The 27,393-nt window shown below is 33.9% G+C and overlaps 1 protein-coding gene across 13 annotated transcripts in view; it reads left to right on the forward strand.

The window, feature by feature from the left end:
- Positions 1 to 27,393, forward strand: part of MAGI2 (membrane associated guanylate kinase, WW and PDZ domain containing 2) — a 1,604,868-nt gene that overhangs the window by 1,195,134 nt on the left and 382,341 nt on the right. For all 13 annotated transcript variants that reach the window (XM_031940846.1, XM_031940849.1, XM_031940848.1 and 10 more), the window contains one exon: positions 14,166 to 14,223. In XM_031940846.1, coding sequence (XP_031796706.1) covers positions 14,166 to 14,223 — 58 coding nt within the window. The remainder of the gene's footprint in view (positions 1 to 14,165; positions 14,224 to 27,393) is intronic.

Consider the following 27,393-nt stretch of genomic DNA (forward strand, 5'->3'; position numbering starts at 1 on the left):
TCCATGGCAGGTAACCCAAACTGACACTGACTTTGACAGCTTTATATGGGTAATATTTTTCACAAGGATGAAATATTCTCCAAGAATTTCTCCAATGTATTAGGCACCAGGATACTTTGCAGTCACAGCAGGCAGCATGTTTTCTATTCTAGACTCTTTTATGTTGTACAAATACACTTGCTGTGGTGAATGTAAGGAAATCCATTTCTCGGCTTATTTTCATGTCCTTTTATTTTCTTGCCATCATAAAGTTAGGCAGAAATGTGATATGCTCTGGTTCTCTTTTCCAAATCTTAGGGGGTTGTCGTACATGTCTCCTCTGTCTGTACCATAGGTACATTCCATAAGTAGCAAAATGATTTGGGGTTCTTTTTCCATTGAGATAAGAGTATGTTTGCTTGCTTCCACTGTAAAATGATTTAAGACACTTTTTCTTTTTTTCTTGAAGCTTTATATTTTCAAAACATATGCAAGGATAATTTTTCAACATTGACCCTTGCAAAACAATTTCCCCTACTTCCCCTTACCCTTTCCCCTAGATGGAAAGTAGTCCAATATATGTTAAACATGATAAAAATATGTGTAAATCAAATATAGGTATACATATTTTTATAATTATCTTGCTGCACAAGAAAAATCTGATCAAAAAGGAAGAAAAATGAGAAAGAAAATAAAATTCAAGCAAGCAACAACAAAAAGAGTGAAAATGCTATGTTGTGATCCATACTCAGTTCCCACAGTCCTCTCCTTGGGTGTAGATGGCTCTCTTCATCACAAGATCATTGGAACTGGCCTGAATCATTTCATTGTTGAAAAGAACCATGTCCATCAAAATTGATCATCATATAATCTTGCTGTTGCTGTATATAATGATCCCCTGGTTCTGCTCATTTCACTTATAAAAGGCCTCTCCAAGCCTCTCTGAAATCATCAACTTCTCTGAAGTTCTTTTTTAAAAGAACTAAGGTAATTATGGTCTCTCTCTCTTGCTCTTGGATCATGATAGTCTTTTAAGACAAAATAGTCCATTGAATACATGGCCAATATCTAAAAAGAATATAATTAGAAAATTCTCCTGACTCAAACTTTTCTCTGGCCATCCTCTATACCCGATATGCTAGCCTCCTCAGCTCCATCTCCTGACTTTCCTTGCTTCCATTAAAACTCATCCATACTCTTAATGCCTTTCCTGTGAGCTTATTTTCCATTTTTTACTATCTAGAGTTGTTTGCATGTTCTCCTTCCATTAAAATTGGTGATCTCTCAGAACAAGGACCATGTTTTTGCTTTTCTTTATATCCTATACCTTAAGCACAATGCCTGCCACATTACAGGTATTCCCTAAACTTTGTTGTTGCTGCTGCTGTTGATGATGATAATGATGATACAGTTAAAATGCTCTAGAAATTATTTGGGGACATTAGTACAGGCACACATCCAAATCTTATCTATATTTAGACATTGCTATTAATATTTTAATTCCTATCAGCATTATTCATTAAAGACTTACTATGTGAAGAGTATGGCACTAAATTCTGAGAATATAAAGAAAAGCAAAAATATAATTTCTGTTCTTCTCCAATAGGTAAGGTATGAGATAAAATATCCAATATTATAAACTAAAAAGAAAAGGATACTAATCAACATTTTTCTCTGTGAGGAAGTCTTTTTCTAACTCATCTCCTAATTCCTTACCTCCTACCCCCATTTCATCTATGTGGCCTTTAACTGGAGTAGATAAGAAATTCTGCAAAATCCCAAGTACTTTATGCCCTAGCCAGAATAATGCATAATCTTTGGTCCAGCCTAAGAAAAAATCCAAATACTAGGAACCTTGACATAGTATAATTCCCTCTGTCGCCTTGCTCATTAAGCAAGTGTGTTGTTTAATATATGGTACTTTTAAAAACCACTTCACATCATAAATGGAAAGTTTGGGAAAGTGCGTTTTCTCTCTTCACAACACAAATGATATTGACAGCTGGCGTTTTTATTTGTTTTTCAAGCATTCTTTTCAGAATTGCTTCCCAGCTGCTTCTTCACCCTGACAGGAGCATGCTAAGCTCAGCAGACCAGAAAACATGTAGAATCTGTGACACAGTCACATCCCCTGACCCCCAATTCTTCAAAATGCCCAAGCTTGCTTATTTGTAAGACATGCTCACTTCTTAGGAATTGTGATTTTCATGGCCCAAATGAAATGGATGCTCTTGTTTTATGATATATAAAATCAGCACAATACTCTTTTAACCCAACATAGCAGAAGATGCATTAAACAATGCTATCAGGGAAGACTTTACCAAAGTAATCTTATATACTTATGCTTGAGCAGCTCAGAGTTTTCATTGTGGTAGTTCTGTTTGATTAGGTTAAGTGTGATTTTTAATCAACATTAAATATCACTAAAAGGCTTCATTGTAAATGGAAAAGTTAACAGAGCAAATTCTTACATAGAATTTTATTCAGTCTGAAGAATAAAGGTGACTATTCCATTTTCCCAATATTATTATGTGAGATATGAAGAGGCTTCTCCTAGATATTTTAAATGGTGAGATATTCTCACTATAACATAGAGTGCAGATGTCTCAGTGCAATTAAATCTTTTTAAATTGTACTAAGACTTTTGAGACATGCTTTACATCAAGTTCATTATATTTTAAAATATCTCTCTTGGGTTATAATGTCTATGGTGTGAATTTACTGAAATTCATCCAAATGACAGATATGATCCTAACTAATGATATTAAGAATACATGGACCTATTATAATACGCTTTGTCAATAAATTTAATTTAGTCTTCAGAACCTTTCAGAAATTGCCTGATAAGAATATTCCTATATGTTTAAGATGTTCACTAAAATGTAATAGTACCATTTAGACTGGAAGGGCCCTTTTCAGTCATTTTTTACAATTCTTTCATCCTCCACCTATATGAAAATGTTAATAATAGTGGCCCTTCCACCATCAAAAGCCCATGATTTAATTTTCTTCCACAATTCAATCAAAATCTGTGTAATATTTCAAAAGGGCTGGAATTAGTGATATCAGTTATGATATATATGAATCATAGATTTTTTTTTTGAATTTGGAAACAAAGAATCAGAACATATATCTAGAAAATCCAAGGCTAAAATCAAGAGTAATACTCTAATCATCTAATTAATTAACTAATATGTCTTATCAGTGAAGACATGGTCTCAAAGGACAAAACTCTTAAAAAAAAAAATACAGAGGTTTTAAATAAGCCCTCCATAGCTTATCCTATGAATTTCCTCAGCTTTCTCAAATGGAACCGTTTAACCCCTACAAGTAAGATACTAATGTTATTCCTGTCAGAATATAACAGATGTAGGAGGAAAGGACTATCTTCACTGCCAAAGCAAAGTAGACAATTCTCCAAAGTTGACTTCAATTCAGTTTTGTTGCTTTCCCTCCACTGATACTATAGCCCCAACTTTCTAGTGACTGAATTCCAGCCTACTGTCTCATCCCCTTGCGTCTCCCCCTGATTGATTGCCTGCTACTTGCTGCCAACCTCTTCAGTGATAACGTTCTTCACCCATATGGATATCCACTGGTTTCGTGCTACTTGGACTTCCAACACTCATCCATCCCAATCTGTTTAGATAAGTGGTCTGGATATTAGGTTCAGTTTGGAGATTTAGGAAAGATGTCATACCTAAAGCCTTTCCCCAAGCATCTTAATTTTCATCTCTCTTCAAAATTGCTTTTCTATATAGATTAATCTCCCAGTTTTAAGCTTATGTTTAGATTCATCACTTATCATAATTTTTTCAACAACCCACTTCTTCCTTTCTCTAATATTTAAACACATGGCCTTCACACAAGTCTGCTAGTCTGCCTGGAATTTCAATCTCAGCCTTTCACAATCTTTCACATGCCACTGCTGAGAACCTGTTCTGACATAGCACAAATGCTATTGAATCAAGAATTTAAATGATATTTGATAAGTACTATTTTCTCACCTCCAACATTAGAATTTTAAATGTAAATTTACTCCCACTGCTCAGTCCTCAGGATTCCATGCTTAATATTCTCTCCTTCAGAAATTTTATCCACTACTATACCTTTAACTATTGCTTCTAAAAAGCATTCCAATCTATGTCTTCAATCATGGCAATAATCTTGAAATTCAGCCCTACATTCTCAACTGTCTTTTGGTATTTCTACTTAAATATTACATAATTATAAGTTTCCCCTTATAACATTCTCCTTTCTGTCAGTAATACCTTCATTTTTTTTTATCAGTAATGCTGACAATTTTAATACAATTTTTAACTTCTTGCTTTCCTTTTTACCCCATGGACTATTATCCACCAAATTCCATTAATCCATCTTTCATAATATTTTCCCCATATATCCCTCCAGTTCTATTCTCACTGCCATAACCCTAGCCTAGATTTTCAATACCTAACATGTAGAACTTGAACAATAGTCTCTTGATGTTCAGTACCTGATCTTTCCTCTTTACAATTTCCCCAATATAACACTTGTACATCAGTGGTCCCAAAGAATGATCTGTCTGTCTGTTCCTTCCTTCCTTCCTTCCTTCCTTCCTTCCTTCCTTCCTTCCTTCCTGCCTGCCTGCCTTCCTTCCTTCCTTCCTGCCTTCCTGCCTTCCTTCCTTACTGCCTTATTGTCATAATGTTGTATAGAGAGAAAAGCACTGGGCTTGCTGCTAGATCAATTAGTTCTAAGTTGTAGCTCAGCCATTTACTCACTTGGTGAGCATGGGCAAGTCAATGAAACTTTCAAAATCTTGATTTTCTCATATATAAGATGAGTATAACACTTAAGCTATATACCTTATAGTGTTTTGTGAATAAAATATTTTCAATTTTACTGCCACAATAATTCTAACATTTTCTCCCCTCCATTCATACAGCCAGAAACTCATTACCTCTACCTTTAGTATTTTAATAGGCACCTAACAAACTACTCCTTTCTTTTCCAGTATCCCTCCTCTTCAATTTATTATCCACACTATGGCCAGAATAATCTTTCTAAGGAACATTCACTTCATCAAAATCTTCTACTGCCTCAAGGACAAAATACAAACCCTTCTGTCTGGTATAGAAAGTACTCTAGAATACAAAGTTTTCCCCAGAACTTGATTGGCCCATGGGGCTAAGGTTCAAGCTCTTCCTCCCAGGAACTTTTTAGTGGCCTCTGGCCATACTGACTGGGATTTCTGGTCAACTAAGAGTCTAAAAAGGCCCACTTGAACAAAAGGCCTAATCAAAATCAAAAAGTCCATCTAGAACCCAGATGATCCTATCAGTGCTTCTCCCAGCTTGCCTTAGGGGGTAGTTAGGCTTCCAGATTGTTTTCACTAATTCATGATGTATCCTGATGATATTCCTATCAAGGAAGTGAAGGTCTGGGGGTCTTATTCAGTCTCATCAAAACCATAAACACCATATGAGCTCTTAATAGTAATATCTGACTAAAGTAAAGGGAATACTTACCACTTTAATGTAATTAACGCTGTAATACCTTTCTCCCTACTTCCCCTCCACACCTTGATTGGTGATTGCCTCACATACCCATTATTTCTAGGATCAAGCCAGTCACACTTTACTCTCTAGATTTCTTCCCAGCCTAGAATCATAATCAAAGCAATGCTGCCATACAAGAAAAGGTGTGTTATTCTACTCTCTTAAGGCCACACTCACCATCCCAAGCTATTATCACCCCTTGATGCACCCATCAGAATGTGAGGGCCCCAAAGTCAGGGATTGTTTTTTTTTTTTTTTTTTTTTTTTTTTTTTTTTTTGTATTTGTATCCCTAATGCTTGGCATGAAGTAAATGGCTTTAATAAATACATTTTCATTCATTCATTCAATTAGAGTAGAAGTTCCTTATAGAGTATTTGTCCTTTTTCTCTTTTTGTGTTCCCCAGTTTAGGACTGGAGCCACTTAAATTTTATTCATGAAGATCTTGGGGTTGTTTAAATTGTATTCTTGAAAGTCAGCAACACAGTATGGGAAAAAAAAATAAGTGTTTTAGTGGTCCCAATGAAAAAAGCAGAGAACTACAAGACTAGGAATCAAAGCAAGTTGGTTATCATATATTTTAAAAGCTACGTTAACTGCATTCCCTTAAAACTAGAAGAAAAAAAAATAAGCTCTTTATAATTAACATTTTCATAGTTTCAACTAGTGAATGATACAAATTCACATTATTTTATATGAATAATTAAACATAAGAATAATTTTACCATGATAAGCCGCTGGTGAAACAGGTTTGAAGAACTTGCTACAGAAAGTTCCCCAATTTTGTTACTAATTTTATATCACCAGGAGCTCAGTTATCCCCACCAAAGGATCATGAATTTGGGACCCTCATCTTTCCTATTTGCTAACCTAATTACCTACACTGAGTCATTTGCACAAGCTATTCTTGTTCTTTGGTTAATATACAAAACTTTTTTCACATTGTATGAAAAACTAATTTCAAACTACCAATTTACACAGATAAACAAGCTATTGGAACAGATGCTCTCACTTCTTAGCATCCTCAAATTTAAGATCCAAAAGAGATCTAGTTCAAGCACCAGGATAATCTAGGGCATTGATTAAAAGCTGGATTTGTAATCAGGAAGACCTGAATTCAAATATTGCTTTAGAATTCAGGGATCCTCAAACTACGGCCTGCGGGCCAGATGCAGCAGCTGAGGACGTTTATCCCCCTCACCCAGGGCTATGAATTTTCTTTATTTAAAAGCCCACAAAACAAAGTTTTTGTTTTTACTATAGTCAGGCCCTCCAACAGTCTGAGGGACAGTGAACTGGCCCCCTATTTAAAAAGTTTGAGGATCCCTGCTTTAGATGTTCCCTATGTGGCACTGGGACATTCACTTAATCTATCTATGCCCCAGTATCTTCATGTTAATGCAGTTAATAACAGTGCCTACCTCCTGCATATATCGTGAAGGTTGAATGAGAAACATTTACAAACCATTTTGCAAACCTTAAAACACTATATAAATGCTAGGTATTCGTTTAAACCCTTAATTTTACATATGAGCAAACTCAGGTGTCCAAAAACAAATTGACTCTTTCTCTTCTAGGTGAGACACAGAGTCAAGATTCAAACAGATGCCCTGCCTTCCAATCCAATACTATTTCTAGGTCAACTACAGTAATTCCTTACCAGATTCATATGACTCTAAAATAATAAGGCTTTTACAATTCCTTTTCTAATTTGTACCCAGACTTACTTGCTTACTCTTCATCCTAAGCTTAATAAGTGACAGTTTGTCTTTCTGTCAAGGCTCAGGGTCCCTTTACCCCTTAGTTTCAGTCAAATGAGCAATTTCCAGAGTCAAATCTTGTTATAGTACTGATCTCTGGATTTTTTTCCAGTACCTCTTCAACAAGTGTCCTGCCCACTTAGAACCTTTTTCTCTAAATGGAAGGTCTCTTCTTAGCTACTATTTCCTATTCTCAAGAAATAGTATTTCCTATTCTCAAGTCTTTTGATACTATCCTCCTATCTAATTCATGATTTCTTTTAACTTTTTTTGCGTGTATCATGGACCCTTTGGTAACACCAAGTGGTTCAATGGTTGGAGACCTATTCCTGAAATCAGAAAAAAAATATGCTCAAATTTGGACTCAGCCATTTGCTAGCTATGCCTTTGAATGATCCTGGGAAACTCCTTTAATCCCTCCCTATCTGCCTCAGTTTCTTTAACTGTTAAATGAATGCCTCTGGTTCACTGTAAAAATTTTACCATTGTAAAAAGAGCAAGATCCACACACCCAGTACATAGACAGTTGTAAAAACAACTCAGTCAATATATTCTTCATGTAATCTGCTGGGACCCAAGCTCCTCACAGCATGAACAGAGTAGAGATTTATCATGATTTGATAAGAACTCAAAGGTCAGTAGTAGCTATATTTTAATTATGTCAGTATATCTCTTGTCATCCTTTTCCTTCTCTTTCTATTTAATAGAAATGTATCCCAGGGAAATATATAGAATAAAGCCTTACCTAAGAAGGTATAAGACACTTTCTTTTGATGGCTCTCCTGGGAAACTTGCCCATTTTATGATGCCATTTATAGAAAAAGCTAGCATGCAGATTAGGGAATACTTTTTCAGGAAAGAATTTAGTTATCACTATATAGAGATTCCAACTGGGAAATGATTGCTAAAGTAATAAGGCTATTTCTAGTGTGTGAGACTTAATCATGAATAATATTTTAGGGTAGTTTTGTTAATTAGCAGAAGGTGGTGCAGTAGACAGAGCACCTAGGCTGGAGTCAGAAATATCTGACTTCAAATTTCACCTCAGACACTTATAAACTGCATAACTCTGGACAAGTCACTTAAGCTCTATTTGTAAAAGCTCTATCTGTAAAAGGAAAAGGTAAACAACTCTAGTGTCTTTGCCAAGAAAACCCCATGGACAAGTCTATTGGGCCATGAAGAGTCGAACACTAGTGAAAGACTCAACAATAACAGAAAGAGTAACAATTAATTCACCAACCATGATTCCAAGAGATTAGTGTGATCAAGTTTATTACTTGTCAGAGATATGAAGGATCCAGGAGCAGGATGAGACGTATATTTTGGACCTGATCAAGGAGAAAATTTGTTTTGCTTGACTATGCATTTTTGCTACAAATGTGTTGTTGTTTCCCAATTAGGGGAAGATGAGAGGCAAAAAAAAAAAAAAAAAAAAAAAAAAAAAAAAAAAAAAAAAAAAAAAAAAAAAAAAAAGATTTTTACTTACTGAAAAAATAAAATAATTAAAGGTATAATATAAACATTTCATTATTTTTATGGATATGTTAGTGTACAATTGATGGTGTTCCTTCCTATTGGTGTAGATAGCAACCCAAACATGTTTTATCCTCTATGGATTACAAGATCCAATATCTTTTCACAAATCCTCCTTAGAGAGGTCCTTCCACTTGGTCTAAATGTAGTATTACAGCTGTCCATCTATTTATTCCTTGCTTTTTTTGTTTGCCTGGCATGCCACCTTTGCTGATCTTACATTCCCTGGATATTTTTTTTTTCAATTCTCAATTGTAAATCATTGTTGATATTATATTACAGTCTACTTAAATCTACCATATCAAATACCATTTTTTTGAGTTATCCACAATTTTAATTTTTTAGGTATTTTGGTGTTCCATGTTATATAGTCATGCCATTACACAAAAAAATAGACAAAATAGCACAACAGAATGGCAATTTACATGCAATTTTCCATGATTGGATCTATATAATAAACATAGGATACTAAAGCTTAGATTTACCAATTTGATCTTTATTTTCTTGAAATTTGAAACTTTTATAGGCTCAGTATAAACACTGCATTTTTAAAAATAAAGTTTTGTTTTCTTTACTAATCAAAACTTTTACTAGCCAAACTTAACCAAACCAAATATCTCTGTGTTCTATAATGGAAGTTTTTCACCTTTGCAAAGGGTGAAGTATTTCAGCATATACTTTGTGGTATGACTTGTTTCTTTGTGAGTGAAAACAAAATAAGTTAACACCTTAGAACCTATATTTTCCTAGTATTGTTTCTAATCTAGAAGGTCCTGCTTTTGCTTGTGAAGAAAATTGCCATCATGGATCATTCTTAGATAAGTGGAATGTTTTTATGTAGTTTCAGTTCAGATGAACCTGTGTAGATTCTCTCTGTCATACACATAGTAAAGGTCATGTTATATGCATTAATACTTTCTTGTTGTATCACCCAAGATTCACTTGAACAGAGGTCAAAAGAAATGGCTAATAATATAATAGAAGGATATTTATCTCAAAGTGTGATTCAAAGGTCACTGGTATTTGAAGACTGCTCTCTTCTAGAATTAATGCTTATATTATGTGCTTTTATTTCAGACGTGAATTAATACTTCACTTAGGGTGTTTGATTTTTAAAAGAAGATATCTATTAATTCATTAATATTTTTAAAGTTAAAACCAAGTCATTCTTCCTATAACTTTAGTGAGGATTCTTTTTTTCTTTTCTTGCAAAGGCAAATGTGGAAGAAGAGGTGATATGTATGATCTTTTATCTCAGCTTAAGTAGTAGATGAAGCAAAAAGGTTAGAAAAATAACTAGTTACAACAAAATATTACTGGTGCTCTTGATATATTTATTATACTCATATGCATACTGAAATAATGAAGGGTACCTATCAATAAGTTTAAAAAGAAGAATATAATAGGAATAAACAGAAAATAACTTAGAAAACGAATGTTAATTTTTTTTCACAGTTTTAGGACTGAATTTGACTATGTCTTTTGTCATTGATGGAGAAGACTAATTTTCATGTTATAAGTTAACCATGCTTTTTTCAGCTAGTAGTATAAGTAGTTCTTGTAATAGAAGTTATGAGTATAATTACTACGCTCATTACTAGACTTAGATTATACTTAAAGTAGTTAGGTTTCTATATCTATGACAGATAGACAGATAGATGGATGGATATATGGATAGATGACAGTTTAAAATTACCTCATACTCCAAGATTGAAATGGGTTACTGAAAATAAAAGCCTCTGTCATTTTCTGGCTTTTTTCCTTTATTGTTTTCCCCATTCACTAGAATCCTTTCAATAGTAAAAAGTGACTTTCTAACCCTCTTAAAAAAAGAATTCCACCTGACATATTAAACTCTATACTTAGCCTTTCATCATCCTGGAATGGCATTATTTATTAGAGTGATATCTCTAGTTTTAAATCCATAGAAGGTTCTTGAATTACATGCAGATGACTCTTTTAACCTAAACCTGTGTCTTCCTGTACGCTATTCCAGGAAGACAGCTTTCCTTCTACTTGTCTCTGTCAGGCTCTCCCCTTGTGCCTCAGAAGGGAGTGACCTATCACCATGACTCATGTTTTCTTTGTCTAACCAGGACTGGGTAACTTTTCTCCTGGTGGCATTTATGGCTTTGCACTGGGCCTTAAAGGATGCATAGGATCAACTAAGCTGAGAAGAAAAAGATGTCATTTAGGGTAGAGGGATTATAATACACAAATTTAACCTAAATAAATTGAGTTCCTACATCTTTGCTTAATTTATTAACAATTAAATAATTTACTTTTCATGAATCTTGGTAATTGGTAATCTTAGTAGACTCCAGGGCTATAACTGACAGGTATACCTACTACCCAGATCACAAAAGCCTTACTGAAAGTTTTTTTTTTTTTTCAAAAGATAACCTCTCCTCCATCATTGTCTTCAATTCACAATTTCCCCCATGCTTGTAACTATCTTTTCTTTTTTACTTCCCACTATCCCATACTTGTAATCTGTTTGGATCTATATTCTTCTGTTGTATACAGTAAAAATTAATGTAATAACTCATTTTGGTGTCTGAGAAAATTTTATATCAACTCTTCAAGAATGATTCTCTCCATTCTTGGATGCTAGAATCCTAGTGATAACTCACTGGAATTGGTAGAAACAATGCTTGAGTTTATACCTTTGAGAATTCACACATTAGCTCACATATTGGAGTTCACAAGTACGGGAGATACACAAAACTTTGTAACTTTGTGAATTCACACCTCCCATAATCCCACTCTCAGAGGAGGAGTCAATCTTTGAGTTCACACCTTTAAGAGATCATATATAAGAAGCTCTTAGAGCTTCATTCATTCAGTGGAGGAGATTGAGTCAGAGTTGAGCTAGAGGCAGAAGCTGGAAGAGCCAAAAGACAAGCTGCTGAAGAGCTCTTGGAACCAAGGAGGGAGAGAGGCCTCTAAGAAAGTTAACTTGGCCCAAGGAAAGAGATAAGACTTGGAAGGAGAAAATAAATGTTTGGATTTTATCAGCTGGCTGCATTTGAGGTGATTATTACTCTGAACCGAAACTAAGGCTGCCTCCAGAGAACCTCCCCAAGAAACCTGCTTCCAGAGAACCATCATATTTTAGAAAAAGAAAAGAACACTACACTTGGGTCTGTCATGTGCATCATAACTATGGCTTTCTGGAGACAAAAAATAATTATTCAGATTTTCTGTGTTACTGTATTAGCTCAGTATGCTGCATAATGTAATGGAAGACTTGGGCTGAAGTCCTAGCTTTGAGATTTCTGACTGTCTGACTTTGGACACTATCTCTCAGCACTTTATACAATTCTCTAGACTGTATATTACATAAATAGTTCTGATTTACATTACTAGAGGGAATTTCCTCTCCTAGGAATGCATGAAGTAAGTGAATGATAAAGCATTTTTTATCCACATACCATGTGCCTTGTACAGTACTGTTTTGGATACAAACAGAAAGCAAGATAGTGCCTGTTTTCAAGAAGCTCACACTGTAATTGGAGGAAAAATCCATAAAAGAAAGTTCAGCTGCCAGGAAGATGGAAAGTCCAGAAATCCTGAGAGTACAGTAATAAGGTCAATGCCAAAACCTTGCAAACTTTAGTTTGTATAAGTACGTCAAGTGACAATACAGGACATAGAAGCTAGGTTGATTTTATTCTTTAGTTCTTTTTCTGTCATGTTTGACTCTTCATCAGTTCTTTGGGGGTTTTCTTAGCAAAGAGACTAGTGTCTTCAGCAAAATGAGCAAACTAAGACAAACAGGGTTAAATGACTTGCCTAGGATCACATGGCTAGCAAACATCTTTAAATTAGAATTGAATTCAGGTCTTTCTGACACTAGGTGAGATGCTCTGTCACCATGTTACCTAAATGCCCAAGGAAGGTTCTCTATACCAATGAAATCAAAATTCCAGTGCTATGCTCATCCTAACATATATGAAGCAAATAGAATAATAAAAATGCATATCTTAGTTAAATAGTTGTATAATCTATCATTAATAGAATAGGTATTATAAAATTAAAATATGCAGTTCTTCAAAATAGCAATATTCTAGTTGATGACTATTATCCTCAAAAGACTTTTTCCATAAAAAAGTTAATTATCTTGAGTCTAGATTATATGTTTGAGGGATGCTTGAGGGTTAAATGTATATTAAAGAACTTCAAATATGAATAATTTAGAAAGTAATCACAGAGTCAGACATTTTACCCAAACAATGAAGCATTAAACAGAATTTACATATTTTTAAATTCTTAAATATTTAACTTATAGAGTTTGGAACAACCAAAAAAAATAGTATCTTGCACAGAGGAACATTTTTCAATGCATCTCATTTACTGTTAAACATTATTATCCATAAAATAAAGTATGCTAATACTTAGCAAATAAACAATCTTTATATTTTCATTATAGTCACCTCTTATCTTCTGCCTCTGGAGGAGAATTTATTCTGAAGGCTTATTAACTTGAGAGAAAATTATTAAAAGTCTGAATCTAGTTTTCAAGTTTGCCTACTGGATATCACATTTTTATATCTAATTGAATGCATGACTCTTTTTGAGATGCTAATGTGAATATTAATTTAACTGCTAAAATGTGAATACATGAACAATATTGTCAGGGGACATATAGCCATAGTTTATTTATTTAAAATTCTTTGATTAAGAAGGGTTTTGGTGACATTTAAATTTTAATAAAGTGATACTTTGGTAGATATGTAATTTCATTGGTGTTAGTACTCCCTGTATAATTCAGATCTACAGATCTGAGACTTCTTCATAGTAGATGGAATATGCTATCTTTTTCAGGTGTTATAAATTAGGAAATGACTTTTTTTGTTTACTGTATAATAAAAATGAATTATAAGTTCATTATTCCAAATAAAGAGAAATCACTTTAGGATATAATAATGCCTTGATTGATATAATCATTGATGTTTTCCTCACCTCACAATTGTATTTTGAAAAACATGAAGTTTGTTGGACAATGTTTCTTTTGATAATGTGCAGCTATAATGTTTTATATGACTTTAGGAAGTAATTTCTTCCTCTTTCATCTTAAGTAATTTCATAATATATTCCATAATAATACTACTCTTGCTGTTTGGCAGAGTGCAAGCAACTAGACCCAAAAGTATTGTTCTAGAGAGCAGGATCCTGTTTAACTGCCAATTTTCAAGCCTGTGCTTCTTGTAGATTTTGTGATATGATTCTGAAATTGGCACTGCCTTTGAGTACTACATTCAAGTATATTGTATGTTATCTTCAGTCACTCAACACTAAAATTATATTTTTTTCATTGTAAAATGTGATTTCTGTGCTTTATTTTTCAGAGCTTCCATATGGCTGGGAGAAAATTGATGATCCCATATATGGCACTTATTATGTTGAGTAAGTCTTGAAATGTGATGTTAATTTGCTATTAATATGTTCTAAAACTATATTTTTTCTCATATATTGAGCATATGTGACTTAAAGTTCCTTTTATTTCCATTTCATATTTCTCTGAAGTCTCAACAAATAATCAGTTTGTAGCATATAGCCACACTGGCTTTTTTCTTGCTTCCCAAGTTAGCTCATTTGCTACTGCTTTCCTTTGAGGACTGATTTTAAAGCACTTAATCTAAAAGTTGGTTTTAAACCATGCTACTGAAATGGGAGATAGTTAAGGATATCAAAGTAAATGTCACTTGATTTCCCATCACAGTATTGGAAGTACCTGATTGTGCAAACAAGATAGTCTATGGAACTGAGCTATATTTTCAAATTAATTAAATGAGGTGTGTTGTGTGCCTTCTAGATGGAAATAAAGTAAAAGCTGACTTTTTTGCTTACTAAAACTCTTGGAAAATTGATAGTAGTCTGTCTGTTGATATAATTTTTCATGTTACACATTAAGAGATAGAAGTGCATTGCTTCAATTTACCTCAGCACAAAGTTTGTCATATTTAGTCATTTCCTTTCTTTAATAAGGGTAAAGAAAGTGTGTGTAGTTACTGATATTCCTTGGGGAACTAAATTTAACATCAGTTAAAAAAAAAGTGACTTTTGTAACTGAATTTTCCTGAAGTGCTCCCTTTCACTCAAGAAGTTCATACTACTCCTCAGTTTATGTGGAACAAGCAAAGGTATAGAGGTGATAAGCAAATAAGTCTGCCTATCTTGTAATAGACATCTACATTTCAGTAAGTAATAAGGATGGAAGTCAGTTACAAAAACCTTGTCCATTAGTTCCCATTCTTGAGACATCTTTATAGTCAGAGAGGAAAGGACTCATACTAGAAAGGATCAAAAGATCTGAGTTGTAATTTGTCTCTGCTACCAGAGTCACAACTACTAATACTGATGTCTGGGGCAGGTGCCACAATGCTTCTATGTCAAGACATATTCAGTTTGAAGTGCAGGGAAGCAGGAGAGACCTTAAGTCTCAAGATCCCTGGTAGGAGAGAAGCATATTTTTATAGCTTCTTTTTAAAACTAATTGATCTTGCTAACTCATACACTAAACTCAGTTGTTTCTGTTTAATCAAGGAGTAATAAATAATACTATTTAGTGCTTTGGTGCAAAACCCCAGGGACCTTGCCATAATGACCCTTCTATCTTGTTAAATACTACTTTCAACAAGTCACTTCACCTTTCTCTTCTTCAGTTTCTTCCTTTGTGAAAGAAGGCGATACTAGAAGATTTCTAATGTCTCTTTTAATTCTAAATCTGTGGTAGATTTTGTGATTTTTTAAAAATGATTTCAAGATATTCATTTTCATATCTTCTGATAATCTTCTCCCCACCCGTTCACTTTTCTTCCTGCCCTATCACCATTTGTCTTCACTTCTCATGTCTTAAAACTTGGCACAAATTATCAGTTTGATTCAGCAATGCTGATTATGTACTATGTGCAAGATAAAATGGTGGGGTTGGGACTAAAATGAAAAAAAAAATTAAAGGAAGGCTTTCCCTGCCCTCAAATAAAAAAACATTTAACTAAGATGTTAAAACTGGGACATATACATGAATAAATAAGAAGAAAGTAAGTTAAAAAGAAAAAAGAGGTGAAAGGGGAAAGGAAGCAGGGGAGCCTTTCTGAAAGAAGTGGTGTCTGATCAGTCTTGAAACATTCTAGGAATTTCTGAGACAGTGTTTGCCAGGCATGCAACATGTTTTATATAAAAGCAAGTAGATGAGAGAGGAATTGGTGGGTTTTGCTTTTAATCAAAAGTAAATTTGTTTTCTTGAAACTTCTATATTCTTTTCCTAGAAGTTGTGTCTAACTCTTTATGATTCCATTTGGGATTTTCTTGGCAAAACTATTGGAGAGGTTTGCCAATTCTTTCTCTAGCTCATTTGATAGAAGGGAAAACTGAAGCAAGATGGATTAGGTGACTTTCCAGGGTCACACAGATAGTATCTGAGGCCAGATTTGAACTTGGGAAGAGGACTCTTCTCCAGGCCACGTACTCGATTCACTATGGTACCAGTCCCTTCTACACAATGACCTTTCAAATATTTGAAAACAACTATATTGTCTCACCTTATCTTCTCAACACTTCCCATTCTTTCATTCTATCCACATATGTTATGATTCAACTAATTAAGGGTGTCCTCACAACACCCTTTACTGTTTGTTCACTACTACTACTACTACCATTACCACTACCACTGCTACTACTATTACTATACATATGATTCTTTAATATTTGAAAAGTTTTTTTATATAGATTATCTTACACTAATCCTGTTACTACAGGGAAGAAGTTACTACAGGTATTTTCACTTCATTTTACAGATGAAATTAAGGTTCATATTATTTGACTTGCCTATGATTATGCTACTACATAGTATAAAAAACAGAATCTGAATCCAGGTCTTTCCTAAGATTAACTCCACTATAACAGTTATATTGTCCACTGTACTACAGATATGGTCTGAGCAGGTAGTATATAGGATTATTATTTTTCTATTCCTAATCTGTACGTTTCTCTTAAAATAGTTTTCACTTACATTGACTCTTTTAACTATTATATCACAGTTTCATCTAGAACTTTCAGTCCACTAAAACACCTAGTTAAGCTATCTATATCTGACCTGCAGCATTTCCCAAATCTAACAGTAAAAATGCTTTCAAAAAATATAATGACATTACTGTGGAATGACCCATTCATGAGGAAACTATGATGATTCTTTGTAATCAGCATTCCCTTCACTAAATGTTAACAAACTATTCTTTTTATAATACATTCCAGATTTTTGCTAGTAATGAAAGCCAAGATACTTGATCCATAATTCGTTGATTCTCTTACTTTTTTTGAAAATAGATACATTAATTCTTCTAGTTCTGTGGTTCCATTACTTGTTTTCAAATGCAATGATGAATTCTCTTGATGCTATGCCCACTAATTGTTCATCAGATTTAGACATAAGTGTTTATATGTAAGGAGTAACATCTGATGCCACACAGGTGGTAATAATTATCAAAGCCAAAAATTTAAAAGCCTTCACATTATAAAGATGACAAAATTGAAAATTAAGATATCTCTTTAGTAACAAAAATATTTAGAAGCTATAAGTAAAATAATCATGGAGCCACTAAGTCCCATTTACTTCCCAGTCAATTTCAGTGTATTGTATGAGTGTGAGTGTGTGTGTATGTGTATGTGTGATAGACACATTCAGTATTCAATCTATTCAATACAATTCAACACATGCAATGTTCCTGGATTAATTTCTGATCATAAAACTATCCAACAAATGTTACTTCTATTCAATTCACTGAATTTGATTGAAAGTGCCTGTAACTATTTTAGCTGAAATCCAACACACTTCTAGTTTACGAAAAGAAAGAAAACAGATGTGAGACTTACAAGATGTGATCTTTATTGCATTTGCTTGCCAAGTACACTGAATAAGAACTTTCCCTCTGGTATAAATCTGTTAATCACTCTCTTACCTAGTCAGCACTTTCCAATCTGGTTCCCAATAGGGAAATCCTTCTCTACATTTCACAGTTCTGGCATACAAAGTGTCCAAAGGACAAAAATCTTATAGTATCCAAGTTGTTGTAAATAGTGCCTTTTTTTTCTTTTGAGTGTTAAGGTGTTCATATACAAGGTTTTTTCCGTAGCAAATAATTTGTTACTACTTACAGGCTTCCTAAATGTCAATTACTGAATTAGAACTTGGCTATATCTATACATCTATGGGAGATGAGAAGTCAAAAAATTCAACAACAGCATCACTCCCTACACAAACATTTACTACCTCATTTCTTGTCATCTTACACAATCATAAGCTCATTTTTTACTTGACTTCTAGAATACACCAATTTTTCATTTAATTATGTATGTATGTCTATTAAGAAGACCTGCTCAGGAACTTAACATAGCTTTTATCATATGATTAATGTTATAAATTGCACATGCGTGTATAGTGATGTAAGACTGAAAGTCATGGTTTTTAAGTTACAACTAATGTGGGGGGAACAGGACAGGAGAGGTATAGAATCAGGTCTACTTAAATCAGTTGATTATAGTTCAACAATTCTATACTAGGTCTTAGCTATAAATCCAAAAAAAGCCATTCAATTCAATGAGCATTTTTTGAGCACTTACTATATATGAGGCACTATGCTAGGTGCTGTGAATACAAAACATAATCTGTCACTTGATTTTACACTGTATTAGAGGAAAAGAGGTCATATTTTAGAAGGAAATACAATAAAATAAGATCAAAGGAGAGGTCCAAACAATATATTGTAAGGAATTTGAGAGATGGAAAAGAATGAAGGAAAACTTCCTGAAGAAGGTAGCCTTTCATTAAGGTCTTAAAATAAGAGAATTCCAGCAGTTAGAGAAATATAGAGAGGATTCATTCCAGGCATAGTAAATGACCTGTCTGAATACGAGGCAAAAGCAGAGCAGAAAAAGGGTAAGTGGTCCAGTTTTACTGTAATGTGGCCCACAAAGGCAATGACTGTGAAATAAGTCTAGAATTGTAAACAAAGAACAGAAATGTGAAAGGTCTTAAGTACCAAAGCAAGAATTTCATAGTTTATTCTCTAGAATGTTTTTTCCTAGATTTTTGAAGGTATGTTCATTTAGGAATGACATATTAGATCTGGCAGGCACGTGGAATATGGATTCAAAATTGTTCACTAGTAATGTAGAAGTATCAACAAACCTTGGCAATTAATTATTATAATAACTACATAACAAGAATAGCAGTAACAAATGGAATGTTCATAGTACTTTATTTCAAAATGCTTTCTATACCTCATGATGACACCATTAAAATAAGTACTGCCCAGCATAACTCTCCCTAATTTACAGATAAAGAAGACAAGATATGCTGAACAGTGATGTAAAGCAATGAATAAAAAATGACTGAAGTTTAAAGCCTAAGTGAGTGGGAATTCAGCAGTGCATCTAGAGAAAGAGGGAAGTTGTGAATAGCGGAAAGTGATGATTTCATTTTAGAACATATTGTTTTGGGATATGAACAAAGTATTCAATGAGAAGCCTCCAGCAGGCAACTGGAAATATAGATTTAGAACAAAGAAAAATATATTGAGATAGGTATATAAATTAAAAAATCATCTCTACAAGCGAATTTGTTTGATGCAATGGGAGTCTCTAGGGGAGAAAATGAAAAGAGAGGAGAGAACTGAGATCAAAGACTTGGGTGATAGCACTCTTTGAGACAGGAGGAAAATGAACTAGGAAGGGAGGCAGAGTTCTCAGACAGACAGGAAGAACACAAGAAAAGAGTAATCTCACAGAAACTGAGGGAGGAGAGAGGAGCAAGATTGAAAAGACAGTAAATAGTATCTAAGGCTTCCAAAAATTCAAAGAGAAGGAAAGCTAGTGGATTTGGCAATCAAGAAGCTTTAGTAATTTAGTTTTTGATAAACCGCAGCATTTGGCACTCCAGGAGAGAAGCTGGGTCAGAAGCCAGATTGCAATGGACTTGGAAGTGAGTAGTGAAAAGAATGAAATGGTAGCTTGCAAAAGTGATGCAGTTGAGGAAAGGTTATTTTCTTTTGTTTTTAGGACAGGACAGGCAAGCCAATTTGTATGTAGGGGGAAACGAGTCATTAAAGAAAATGCTGAAGAAGTAGAAATGTTTTGTGAAAATAAGATCCAAAAGAAATATGAGGAATTAAGATAAAAGTCAAAAAAGAGAGATTAGCCTTGCCAATCAAAATCAGTTCTCTTTAGAAGTAATATGAGTTGCCTTTAAATTGCCTATTGCCATAGAAGAATTTGGTAATGGTTAATTCAATTCAACTAACTTTTATTAAATACCTGTTATGCAAGGTTCCTTTTTAGTTTCCAAAAGGTATATATTATTATCAGTTTAATTTCTAGTCTATGATTCCATTGTGTTTTTAAGAGAAGTTATGCCCATATATGCAAAGTGTAGTAGAGTTTAGAGCATGTATTCAGATAATTCAAACAAAACCAAATGGTTTCAACCAAAGATAAAATAACATTATATCTCTGGTGAACATTTTTTGACCTGAAGTTTCCATTTAGTTGCAGTGCTTTGATTTATTTTACATGTATTGATTGCATATATTGTATATGTATTTATTTTATATAACCTCAGATACCACTTAGAAAAGCCAAAAGGATAGCTATTATTTGTATCTAGTCAGTATAATTAGTGTTCATTTTAATTGGTGGTTTCATCAATTAAAGAACTCTTTTGAAAGTTCAAATTTATTCATCTGGATTGTCCATGTTCTATTATTTTTATTATAATATACATAATAAAATACAGGAGGAAAAATTGCACGAGAGCTAGCTAGCATCTTGAACCTGAATATTAGACTAGTTTATAGAAGCTTTATGCATACATATGGAGTTCTTTTTGAGATGTTCATGCCTTGGGGTATTTTTGTGATAAATGAAGTCAGCTAACTCCTCACAGTTAATTATAGAAACTAAGCTGGAAACTTAAAAGTTACAGTTGCCATAGTAACTTTCACTCAGTTACATTTAACGTTTGGTGCATATTCAAGTATACATGCAACTGTAAAAGTAGTTATTCTTACTACTATTGCAGGTTTAGTATCATTATGAAAGAGGATATTTTTTCTAGTTTTGTCTGTTTAATATAATTGTAATATACATTTGCCATAAAAATTCATCATGATCTCTGGTGTTTACTATAGATCTAAGGGTCCTAAGGTATTTAATCCACAGTTTTATCAAATCCATTTTATGATGATAGGCAAAGGCATCCACCCTGTTTTTCAGGTTTATATATGCTGTGAGGAGATTCCAACTATAACTAGATATTTTTGGATGTATAAACAGTCTATCTCTTACTGAAGATGCTTTCATGGATTTCTGTTATTATTGATATGCACATTCCCTTCTAGCAATGCCAGTCCCAACTCTTTAACGCCTGCCCATCTTTTGGGAATCTTATTAGGATCTTGCCATAAATCACCCACCCAGCCTGCTGGATCCTGGAAGCCTTCCTTTAATTCTCTTGACATCACATGGATAATAGTAATATATATTGGATGTCCATCAGTTATTCTTAACTCTCACAATCCAACTGTCTCAGGCAACTGTCTGTTTAATAACATCCTTTACACAGTTTCCCCTGCCCAATTCTTCATCTGTTATGTATGGCATCCTGTTCACATCCACCCCAAGTCTTTCTATTATCTTTTGGGTGAGATTCAAGCTAATTCTTTGGAGATTGCAGAATCCCATCACTCATTGTTATGGAGCATCATAGTAAGAGAGACTGTGTGTGTGAGTGTGTGTGTGTGTGTGTGTGTGAGAGAGAGAGAGAGAGAGAGAGAGAGAGAGAGAGAGAGAGAGAGAGCGCATTACTATCATTAAATAATTTCTCTTTGATGTGGATTTCTTCTCTAATAGGGAAAGGTGTAATATGGCATTATCCTGCCGGGAGTGACCTTTAACAGACAAATACCAAAGACAAAGGGAAAGAAAAGAATAAACTCTTTTGTCAGCAAGATTATATCAATTATAAACCAATATTGTGCCATAGGAAAATTATAAGCAGATAAAAATGACCTCAGTTTCCTTATCTGTCAATTCAGTGGGTTAGAATAGAAGATCCTGTTAGGGAAAGTTTATAATTTCTTGATCAAAGAGCTCATCTTAGGTGAATGAAATAGAAAAATGATACAGTTCCATAGAAAGAAATTGATTTCCCCATTCATGATTTCTTCCATGTTAATTCAAAATCAAATGTGTTATTTTTGATATATATATATAAACCAGGAAACTTAATATTGAAAAGTGTTCTAGGACAATCAAATGACCAGATGTGGTGTTTTTTAATGGTATCATCAACAGAAAAGCAAAATATCCTTGCCTTTGTTCCCTTCTATCATCAATGGCAGTGGGGACTTGAAAAAAAAGAGTTAGGTCACCAGCTTCATTGTTAATAGTGTCATAGAATCTAAAAGGATTTCAGAGCCCATCTGATTCAACTCTTAGTTGTACAAAAATACTCTATATTACACTGCCTAGGTGATCTTCAAGTCTTTACTTGTAGATTTCCAGTATGGGAACCTACCACTTCTCAAGGCTTTCCTGTTCCCATTTTTTTTTTTTTTTGAGAGCTTACATTCTTAGAAAGTTTTTTGTTTTATTAAGCTTAAATTGCCCCTTTGAAGTATCTACCCATTACATCCTAGTTCTGCCTTCTGAGACCAAATAAAAATATTTCTTTTTTCACATACTAGCCCTTTAATATTTGAAGACAGATATGTTCACTGATAAAAGGAGATACCCTTTCTTAATCTGGAGGAAAAACCTTAGTGCTGACCAACCAACCTGTGTAGTAGCTACCACAAGATTTTATCTCAGAATCTCCAGCTATCATCATCATCACTATCTTCATTATATTCAGAAAGCCTCATCCTCCTCCTCATCATCACTATCATCAATGAAAAGATCTGAAAAGAAGACAAGAGTGCAATTTCTTGGGGTTGAAAGGCAGTATTTCATTTCAAAATATTGATGATGTCTTGGTCCTGTCTTTCCCACAAAGTGCACTCTTGAATGATTGATATTTAATATCATTTCTTACTCCATATGCAAAAAAGTGCAGTCAGGACAGGTTTCCAGTCTGTTTAACAGAAGTCTATTATTTTTTTCTAGCTTACATCAAATGGTGATGGTCCAGTACTTATCAAAGGACTAAATTTTCATACAAATATGAACCAGAAATCTAATTGGCATCACTCTTAAAAGGAGAGACTTGAGTTCTTTTAAATGAAGAAAAGAAAGAGAAAAAAAACTATAGAGTTAAACAGCTGTGACTTTCGTACAATTTTTTTCTCCTATGCCAAATTATGTCTGCTGGCATAGAATTGGGTTTTAATGGCAGTTACACAATTTGCTTAACTAGCTAGGCCAGAAGACACAATTTCATGGGACAGATTTCATGCAAAGCTGTCTCCTCTGGCATAGACAGGGAAGCAAACCATATAACTACAGTTAAAATTATAGTGGGTACTGGCAGATGTGATTTTCATGTAAAGATTTGGGGATTTTTTTTCATGTGATACCACATCTGCTACTATAAAATGTTACTCATATGAAGTTCTAGGAAGGAATGAAAAAATACTACATATTGGAATGTTAACATGAAATGTAAAAAACAAAAATAAAAAAATAAAGCATATTTACTCTACACTCAATATGGTAATGCTCTCCAGTCATGATGTAGTAGCTCTGAAATCTAAGATATTTCTGAATTATATGAGTTCAATATACTATATACAAGCATGAACACAATATGTTTCTTTCTTCCATGCTTCAAAAGTCCCTTCAAATAGTTTCTGTAATCTTCCAAGAAAATAGAATCTATCCCTGAATGAGATAAAGCACACAATGTCAGCATAAACCAAAAATATTTCTAGTTTAAAACAGGCAGACAGATCTGAATTGTCTTTTTGACCTTAACTGGCTTATTATTATAGAATGTCTATTTCCCTTATTACTCAGGAGCTGATTTTTCAGCTTTAAAATTTTTTTCTTTATCCTTTCAATAAAGAGCAATCTTCAGAAGCTTATTAAAATAAACAAACAAAAAAGTCAAAAACTGTCTCCTTTAATTGACTAAACTAGTATAAATAATGGCTGAATTTTAATGCTTCAAGTCTTAAAGTAATTTATATAAATTATCTCATTTGATCCTGAGAACAATCTTGTAAGGTAAATAGTACAGGTATTATTATTTAACTTGATTTAATTAGAATTATTAACAAATAAGTCACTCAGTAGCTTTCTAAACTGAAACGAGATCCCAAGCTCCAGTAAATAGAGATGTCAGTTACAAGACAAGCTACAAGTTACAAGACAAAGACATGTGGACTAAACTGCCTCTTTTGGACTTCTTATTCTCATGTTAACTCTGAGAGTGCCTAACTGCATTCCTTGTTTTTTTTCTGTGAGTATAACCAAATACACATTCAACAAAGTTATCGGTTTTTGATATCCAATAGGATATCCTCTAAATCCTCTAAATAAATAAAATGAGAATTGCTCTGGAAAGAAAGTGAAGAGTTCTAATGCTCATTAGCATTAATGGTGGAAGCATTAATTAGCATTAATGGCTGTGGTGGAAGAAGAGAAGGTGGGGGTGGGGGTGGGGGCGGAACAGGAGGAGGAGGAAGAAAACAATGAGGAGGAAGAAAGAGGAAAGTAAGAGCAGATAAAGGAAGGAAGAGGAATAAGAGCAGGAGAAAGAAGAGGAGGAAGAGGGATGTTTACAATAGGATTCCTATCCCTAGCTGCAACCAAAAGATTAGAGGCCCCTTCTGGGTAGTTCGCAAAGTGGCTAGATATTTTGTTCCTTAGATCTGGATGCTAGTACTGTTCAGTCATTTTCAGTTGTATCTGACCCTTTGTGACCCCATTTGGGGTTTTCTTGGCAAAGACACTAGAACATTTTGTGACTTCCTTCTCCAGCTCACTTGACAGATGAAGAAACTGAGGTGACTTGTCCAGGGTCACACATCTAGTAAATGTTTGAGTCTAAATTTGAACTCAGGAAGATGAGTCTTCCTGACTTTATGCCCACTACTCTATCCACCATACCACCTAGCTGATCAAACCATTACATATCCTCACCTCCTATTCTTGTTCTTTATTTAAAAGAAAATAGAAAGAGTTGATTTCACTTTAGAACAATACAGAAAAGTAAATTGTTTTTCAAAATATTTTCTCTTCTAGGCTACTGCAGATCATTGTTACAGCTTATATATAATTACTTTCAGTTTGTAGTTTATAGATAATAGATTTATGATCTTTGCTTCCCTATCTAATCTCCTTAGCATAAAGATCTAAACTGGCTATTATGTTATCTTTCTTATACTCCAAATAAGCCTTTTCCATCTGATATCTACAGACTTTTCCCCAATGCCATAAAGAGGAGAAAACAAACTTTGCTTTCATCTTCCATGACATTGAAATAGATTCTTAAACAACAAATGACAGAGATTGAGGAGAAAGAGGAGGGATAGACTGAGAAAGAGAGAGAAGAGGAAAGAGAGAGGGAAGGAAACACACATACACACACACACACACACACCCTCCAAAATTAAATAAGCCTCAATGAAATGAAATCAGACTTGGAAAGTCCTGGGCTCAGTCTTTCTCAGACATTAGGTTGAGTGACCATAGACAAGTCACTTAATTTTCCTATGCCCCAGCTTCCTTCTCAGAAACAGAAAACAAGGACTATAATTTAAATCAATACCAATCTGATTCTCATAGACTGATTGCTAATAGGTCTGGGATGAAGCCCCATTTGATCATTGTTTGGGATCTTTATTAACTCAGATTTGAATGTAAATAGCAATCATTTCTGCTTTGGCCAGAAATCCTGAGGGTTTTCCCTTCCCAGGTGTATTTATTTATTTAGATTGGGGTGGGGGGCTTAGGTGAATGAGGAGATTCTTTGCCTGAATTGCTACCTAGCTTTAATGACTGAATGGATACAGCCTCAGTCAAACTGAATTCTATGGAAATCCTGAGCTTTAAAAGGGCAAGCTCTCCCATTTCATCAAGGGTCATTTCCAGATGTCCTGATCTATATCTGGTCACTGACCTCAGATGGCTCTGAAGGGGAAAGTGAGGAGGGTGACCTTACACAGCTCTCCCTCACTTAAATCCAATTCACCTACATTCCATGGTATCACCTCCCTGATGTCATGTCTTCTTCAAGAATGAAAGACATACAACAACAACAATAATGTATTAATCTACATTGTGCCTTCCTTTGTTGCTATACCATGTCTCATACTAGCATACCAGTAGTCTTTCCATTTTAAAATTTCATGTCAAAAATGCTATCATTTAATATCTAGAGTAATAAAGCAACTTAAAAGAAAGGGCTGCCCTGTATTAGAATCATTCGAATAGAGATCTATAGACATCAAACTGAGGCTCTAATTGTCATTAAAGACATAAAAGGACTGGTTAATAAAGAGTTCTAGAATCACAGTAAGAAGCTATATTTTATCTGCTGTCTAAACTGAATAAGATTGAGTGGAAAATTGCTTTCCATTTTTCATTATTAGAAAGTGACAGTGTTACACCCTACTTTATTACAAGTGTTTAACAGATGACTTCATTTTTAACTAGATGAAATCATATTACAATAAACTCATTTAATTGTGTAATAAAGATGGATAAATCTTAAAAAAAAAAAAAAAGTTTGCTTATCAACCTCCACATGTTCAAATCCATGCCAGCATGATTGGATGGGCTTTAAAGCTATCGAGACATCACATCCTATTCTCTCTTTGAGAGAGTTAGTCTATCCTACAGAAATCAAAAGAAAGGATATTTGCTCAGATAAACTTTCAAGATTAGTTCAGATTTAATTTAGTTCCTAAGAATATCTCATCATTAGATGTCTGGTTTCTGAAGGCTCCATTAAGCACTATTTGCCATTTTCAGCATGATAGAAGGTTCTAGTTCAAATTGCCCATTGACAGGAAGATTAATACACATAGAGTCAAGAAGTTTTTTCTTCCTTCTTCCACCTTCATTTTTGACAGTTTTGAGTTTCTTGGAGATAGTTATGTTTCTAGATTAATATGAAATGGTAAAATAAATAATTTTATCATTAAATAATTTATCATTTCATCATGATGCCTTTATTAATTGCTAGCATTTACATGGCACTCTTTAAAGTTTGCTATGCACTTTACAAATATAATCTCCCATTATCTTCACAAAACTTCCAAGGAGTAGGTATTATTATTACTTCCATTTTTACATATGAGGAAATTGAGGTACCCAGAGATTATGAGATATTTCTAGACTCACATTGCTAGGAAGTCTCTGAGGCTGGATTAGACCTTCCAAACATAGCTGAGATGTTTTTTAGTGGGAATGATAAGGATTACATATGAAGATGAATGTCAAGTTATAAGCATAAATAATTCAACAAAATATAACTATAGAACAAAAAACATTTCTATTTTTTTCAAGATTATCATCTCAAAATACATGAGTTAATCCTAATCCTAATTACCAACCAATCAAAAGCATTATGTGTCA

This window comes from Sarcophilus harrisii, chromosome 5, assembly GCF_902635505.1.
Source record: "Sarcophilus harrisii chromosome 5, mSarHar1.11, whole genome shotgun sequence".
Classification (NCBI taxonomy): Eukaryota; Metazoa; Chordata; class Mammalia; order Dasyuromorphia; family Dasyuridae; genus Sarcophilus; species Sarcophilus harrisii.